Source organism: Branchiostoma belcheri, unplaced genomic scaffold, assembly GCF_001625305.1.
Source record: "Branchiostoma belcheri isolate BF01 breed outbred unplaced genomic scaffold, Haploidv18h27 scaffold251, whole genome shotgun sequence".
Classification (NCBI taxonomy): domain Eukaryota; kingdom Metazoa; phylum Chordata; class Leptocardii; order Amphioxiformes; family Branchiostomatidae; genus Branchiostoma; species Branchiostoma belcheri.
In genome coordinates, this window is record NW_017803856.1 from 10,690 (window position 1) to 17,838 (window position 7,149).

The 7,149-nt window shown below is 38.4% G+C and overlaps 1 protein-coding gene across 1 annotated transcript in view; it reads right to left on the reverse strand.

Moving 5' to 3' along the window:
• The window catches only part of LOC109471651 (chromaffin granule amine transporter-like), a 10,633-nt gene extending 3,490 nt beyond the window's left edge, over positions 1 to 7,143 (reverse strand). The window contains exons 1-6 of the mRNA XM_019770988.1: positions 6,869 to 7,143; positions 3,963 to 4,021; positions 3,365 to 3,448; positions 2,910 to 3,002; positions 1,120 to 1,209; positions 324 to 364 (exon numbers count right to left, since the gene is read on the reverse strand). Coding sequence (XP_019626547.1) covers positions 324 to 364; positions 1,120 to 1,209; positions 2,910 to 3,002; positions 3,365 to 3,448; positions 3,963 to 4,021; positions 6,869 to 7,143 — 642 coding nt within the window. The remainder of the gene's footprint in view (positions 1 to 323; positions 365 to 1,119; positions 1,210 to 2,909; positions 3,003 to 3,364; positions 3,449 to 3,962; positions 4,022 to 6,868) is intronic.
• Positions 7,144 to 7,149: the final 6 nt, after the last annotated feature.

The following is a 7,149-nucleotide window of genomic DNA, read 5'->3' on the forward strand; positions in this document are numbered from 1 at the left end:
ATATATATATATATATATATATATATATATATAGTANATAGTACTAAGTACTAACTAACGTAAGGGTAAGTAAGGTAGTATATATATATATATATATATATATATATATATATATATATATATATATATATATATATATATATATATATATATATATATATATATATATATATATATAATAACTTATTTACAGATTCTAGTTATTGTTAAGCAGTTGTCGTTTAGGCTGTTGTTTAATGTATCGTACTTATGCATCTTATTGTATTTTACACAACAAGACCCCACTAAATATTACATATGTAAACCACGTTTTGCAAACTCACATTCGAAGACGCGTCTTCTTTCGGCAGCAACAAACGCATAACTGTGAAATACATGTATCAACAGTAAACATTTTTTAATATACTTCCTCATTTAATGTCATGAAAATGACAGTATCACAAATATACTAGAAAAAAAGGACCACCTCCTGCAACTCATTTGTGAAATTAATGTCTCATGTGTTTTTGTAGTAAGTCATGTACCTGATCATAAAAAAGGTCAGAAATGTCACATTTGCAAAGCAAATATTTTTGACTTATCACAGTCTAATCGGAGAAACTAATGCTCTGTTTATTCCTACTCAAAGACATTTAAACATATGGTGACCGGCCCCTCCAACTCTGTTTGCCGCAGTACCAGTTACTATGGTGACAGACGTCCTAAACAAGGAAATTCTCTTACGTTGAGCTTTCGACCAGTCACTCTGGTCTTCCCCAGTAGACTCCTGACCCAGTAAGACTTTTCATAATTGTGACGTCAACAGTAGTGGGTCACCACACGGTAACAATACATGTATTGGACACCAAACAAGACTACTTCCTGATAGCGGTGTAAGAGGCTATTTACATCAGGGCCTATTCTTCACTCAACCGCGACGGGGGCCGACATTGTTTTCCATATATTTTTGACCCAATGTGGACACTCAGAGAAGCTACGTGACAGGTCAGTCTACTGAGGAATACCAGAGTGACTCATTGAAAACTTTTGGTGAGAAAATTACCTTCTATTGGATCAAAAAAAGTATTGACTTTAAGCAAATGTGTTTCCTTTTACGTCAAGGTAAACAGAATTACTCACATCCGTCCACTATGGTCATACCAGCAACCAGCAGGAATGGACTGCTGTACCCGAAGAACTGGTACATCACTCCGCCGATAATAGGACCGACTGTGGGTAAACAGGAAGTTACAGTTTTATTCAATCCAACAAAATCATACAAAAGCAGGGAATGCTGCATGCATCCATGAATTGTGTAATTGATTTTTACAATAGGTTAAAAAACAAGACAGGACAGGTACACAGAAAACACACTATATACAAATATGTGCAAACACCATTCACTCTGCTATATGCATGCAAATAGCAGGCATAGGTTTTCAAATACATGTATCAGCCATTGTCACTGACATTGAAGAGTCTTACTGCACAGTGAATGAAGGACTTTTTCAGAGGACTTTTACATCAGGGCCTATTCTTCACTCAACCGCGACGGGGGCCGACATTGTTTTCCATATATTGTGTTATATATATATATTAAGTTATATATATAGACAGACTCCATGATGAATGCAGTCCCTTCAGAGTTTGTCGAAGAGTATCAGCATTAAATGTTAGAATGGAAGTTCAACTGTGTTGGTACAATTCATTATAGAATAAAAATTAAACTTAGACTGCCAACACTGGAATGAATTGGGGCTTGTGTTGTCACCCCAAGCTGTAAGGCGACAACACTCAAACCCTAATCTATAGATAGTGCCACAAAGAATCATTCCTCATCTTCAAAACCAAATATATAGGTCTGGTCTTCATACCATATTCCAAGGGTATCTATGAGCCCCTCAAGTACAGTTTTAAGACTTACTTCAGACCCACTCGCTATGAATATCATTGTGCTACTGAAAGACAAAACTCTTAAGAGAAATAGGTGTGAGGTACGCATATAGGTGAGACAGAACTTGCTTTAAAAACATGATTCCTAGAACACTAACGTCCTGGCTCCGTTAACCCAGAGTTTTTCAAACATATTCGTATTGAATCTCCGGGACACTTTCCAACTCTGAACCAGAGTGAAGGAGGCGGTCTACATCAAAGCTCACAGTCCTACCCTAAACAGAGACGGGGGGCGACACATGTTATCTGGCACGCATGACTCGCTATTACGGCCATGTGTCTCTACCTTTACATTCCAAAAGTAGACGGGTCCATTTCGTGAACAAGGTGGACGGCAATAATGGAATCAGCCCGAAAATTTGGGTATTGCCCAATTCATTCCGGTGTTTTATTATTTTATAACATCTAATTATTTCTGTTCTTTTAGAACTGAGTGGCATTGTTGTATTTATTCCCTGTCATTGTTGTCAAACGTTGTACAACTATCGAGCAATAAAGTACATTCGTCAACAAAAGTAAGAAACACTGGGCCAATTACGAACCGAAGCCGTAATAGTGAATGTGGTTGTTTCTTTTTAAGTTTTTTTTATGTTTGACAAGTTGTCGACTAGTTCTGTCATTCATTTCAGGACGCCGAATCAGGTCACATTTCCAAACCGGGGCCCCGCCGGGTGTATGAACGAAAAATTAACAATTTATGTCAAGAATATACAGAAATAGTGCCCATGATTGTTATGAACAACTTTTCTGTGTTCTGTTGTCTTTTTTGTCGTACTTTTCGTTCCCAGAAGCTGCCCGGCCGGGCCCCGTGTGAGAATTGTGACCCCAGCATTAGACTGATGTATGCCACTCGACCTGTTTGGAAGCAATCTTCGTGATGTATCCAGTAGTGGAGTTTGAATTGTCATTAACATTTTTTCTGGTTTATTCTTTAGTTCGCAATTAGAACATGAATGATATTCTAGTGAAGAACTTACCAATGATACCAAACGTCATTCCTGTTTGCACGATACCCACGTTCTTTGCCCTCTCTGCATTGTCTCTGAATGCTGCTGACACCATAACTAATGCTACAGTCGGATAGAGAGAAGAGTATTGCATTAAGCCCCTGTCGCATAATTGTTTGAAACAGCCCTAATAAAAATTTCCTTCGAAAACCGTTACAGTCATTATAAACCGTCGATATGGTATGTTATGCCACCCGTAATTGGATAGGGCTAATTGATACCGGTGTAAAGAATCATGACAATAAATGTTTAGACCACCCACGAATACAACAGCGGCTTTGCTACATGTCACATGGCTCCAACAAAGTCATAGTGTACATATACTGTACAGAAAACAGTTTGTGTTGTGAAAAAAAATTCGTTTTCTGCAATTGGTTTAGAAACGAACACTTCGACAACAAGCCATGGCATACTAACAAACCCACCTGCTACTGTGGATAAAGGAGCTCCGACACCCTGAATCACTCGTGATATGATGAGAGCAGGGTAGGATCTGCTGAAGGCAAATGCTGCCGAAACATATCGTATCAAAGAAAGAGAATGTTTAAAAAAAATAGTAAAGTAAAGACATATGAGATTCCAAAACTCCGTGAGCATAATAATGTTTATCACAACGACTGCTGATAGCTAGTTTCGACATAACAGAAATAATAGCAGTAACGCTACAATTCGTAAAAGATGCGTTATATCACGATAACGATACACAATACAGACTTGAACCCCCTCCTGAAAGTAATGTGGTATATTCCATTAGTCCCACAATGTTTAACAGCTGTTGATAATGGGCGATACCACACTACATACATGGGGACCAATAATTTCAATATAAAGACATGTAGAATGAAAAATGCAAACAGCATTATTTGTTTCGGGGAATCCGTAATATACATTTAGCTGAGAACACTCAAACAAATACACATATAAAAAAACAATACCTTCTCGCGGAAGGACATCTCCTTCCCGGATGTAATAAGGCTAAGAGTTCTTAGTTAGTAGTCACAAACAAGCAAACAAATAACATACCAATAGTTGATGCGAAGACGACAAGTATGCCTAGGTACAGTGGTATATTGTAACCAAGTCTGAAAAAAAAAACACAAATGCGGTTCTTTTTATTGGTTACATTCTGGCACGGCATTGGCGACTTCTGTGTCACACATACTAGTAAGCTGAAAGTGAAACAGGAGGAACTAAGGTCAAGGTTAGAAAAGTGAAACACGCTTTTAAAGCTGTTTCTCTAATTTTTACCTTCGCCAAGAAGATTGCGTTTTTGGTGGCGTTCGCGTGTTTGTGTGTCAACACAATAACACAAGAAGGCTAAGATGGATTGTCTTGATACTAGTACTTGATAGATGGGTTATAAGGTCTTCATGAGATATAGAAATGATTAGATTGTGTCCCCTGGCGGCTTGTTATGGTACTGCAGCTGAACTTGCGGTTTTGAAATCTCGTTATCAGAACATTATCTGGTCAAGAATTTTGGATGATCCATAGCTCTTGAAGTAGGAAAGAAGTGATGTGAATCTGGCCCCAAAGCAGCTTTTCAGGACATATAGGAGCATTGGTTGGAAAATATTTAGAGGTGGATAATCATTACTCTCCAAGCAGAGGTTTGGGTTTTGGGGGTATTTTTAGTGTGTTTTTAGGCTTTTTTTATCGGGGTTTCTCTTTTGCACTGAATTTTTTTTCCCACCAAACCCAACCTCTGCCGGCAGTCGAAAGCTTCAATGGGCTATAAACCTAATCACTTCAACACATTTCAGTCGTTCTGCAAGGAGGTGTGAACCAGACGCATGAATAGGCACAGTCAGCAGGAGGCGTGTAGCCCAATGAATGCCTTCCTGACTGGCTAGATGTGTGATAATCCACCACAATAAAATGGATATCCCTAATGACAGTTTGATGGTTCCCGGGGAGGGGCACTATCGCCTGTTTTGAATAGCTTTTAATAGGTTTGCCCCTCCCGGGGTGAGTGCCGGCAGAGGTTGGGTTTGGTGGGAAAAAAAATTCAGTGCAAAAGAGAAACCCCGATAAAAAAAGCCTAAAAACACACTCATGGCGGTCTGTCACTAGGCCATTCATTCCCATTGCTGGGGGCGTTCGATAAAGTATCAGGTTACAAGACGCTATTTTGGGCTAATCGCAAAACATTTGAAAATAAACAAACTAGTGTCGAAGGGAAATATCGTTGATATAAAATAAAATTATCGTCTTGACATACATTCAATTGTGATTTTTGTCGCTAAATGGATGATTTTTTCGTTATTTCTATTAAAAAGTACGATAATTTTTCGGGTATTTCGTCAGCGTCATATTTTAGCCAATCACCGAGCAAACCTGGCTACACATATTACGCAAGATCACTGATTTTTATATTTTTCGACGACTAGGAATAAGACGAAAAATCGTGCTTTTGGGATTTTTTAATTTCTGACTATAAGTATATTTTTTGTCGACAAATAGGTAGAAAAAATCGTAATTTTTGGGTCTTTTTTAGGACTCAATTACCCATAATTCAAATGAAACGCATGTTTACAAAAATCCCAAAAGCACGATTTTCGGGACAACCGTGACAGTCATTTTGAGCCGTAATTGGGGTATGTTTGACTCTCCACGCTTCCAGGTTTGAACGAGTTTTGCAGACATGTCATATCTCCCAAAAGTGTGCACCGTGTTATTCATAAAGGCGTAAAGAATCATTACAGCATTCAAGGTCACCCAAGGATACGACAGTAGCTTTGCTACATGTTACATGTCCACAAAAAAATGATAGCGGACATGTAGTGTCCTGGAAACTGTTTGAATCTATAGAAAAGTGTTGTTTTTTATCTGTTGCGAGTCACTCAGGCAGAAGGGCTTGTTTTGCCGCTTTATTGTAAATGACCGCATGTGACCCCGAAATGGAACGCGGGTTCGATTCGAATCGCCCAGATCGAACACGATCGAACACTGTTCGGATTCTATGAAATGTGGGAACTTTACAGCCCAGATTTTACCACCGTGACTAAAAATACCCCCAAAACCCAAACCTCTGCTTGGAGAGTAGATAATCATGGTTTTTAGAAATGTAGATAGCTTAAGTGATACATGACATAATCTTATTACAATTATAAATCTAATTTGCATAATCAATAAGGAAATTCTATAAATCTGCTACCATTCATGATCGGACTATTCAAACCTGTGACTTATGTAAAAGTGAATGAGAGGAAAATTGGCTGATATTGGATATGAAGACATATTTTCATAATTACAAAAGACAATAATTACATTGTAGTAACTGTGGTGAATTTATACTTGTGGCTTATTGAAGATAGGGGAATTTGAACATCACTAAATATAAACGTTTATCCATTCCCGACTTGGCAGTTTTTCCAGCTTTTGAATACACCAGAAAGGCGTCATATTTTAAACCTCCACATCCTGACAATTAGTTGCAATGGAGCAGGGTTGATTTAAATAAGGTAACGACCAAATAATCTAATTTTTATCGTACTAATGTTACAACTTTAAAGTGTTAAAAGCGGCATCTAAAACATTATAATAATGATTAAAATTAAAACTTTTGATCCAACACAACAAAGTTAATCTGTGTTGGTAGTTACATGATTAAAGTTAAAAACTTTTGAAACAACATAACAAAGTTCTCTCACCTAGAGCTTTCGACTAGTCACTCTGGTCTTCTCAATACACTGACCCAATGAAGCTTGTTACGTGTCCTCTTTGAAGTGTGACGTGAACACTGGGTCAAAGGTATCTACTGAGGAAGATCAGAGTGACTAGTCGAAAGCTCTAGCTGAGAGAACTTTGTTGTGTTGTTTCAAAAGTTTTAACTTTAATCATGTAACTACCGACGCAGATGAACTTTTATGATATTATTAGAACGATTTAACCTTCTGTCTGCTTAGATAGTTAAAATTAAAATTTACCTGTCAGCCAATAATCCAACCACCGGGGATATGACGAGTGAAACAGCCGGCTTGGTGGCATATAGAATCCCGAGTCTGATGCTCTGTTTGTGCAGCGCCTCGGCTCGCTCTGAATGCTCACTCGCGTGCACAGCTGGTGAACAGGTCTCCAGTCCCCTGCATGATGTCGTAGTTTTGATGTTTGTTGACAACTTTAACATTGCTGGGTTGACGTGGTGGGTGAGGATGGCGCCGTTGTAGTTGGGATGCTCCAGTCTGTACAGGTAGTCTGGCATGATGGG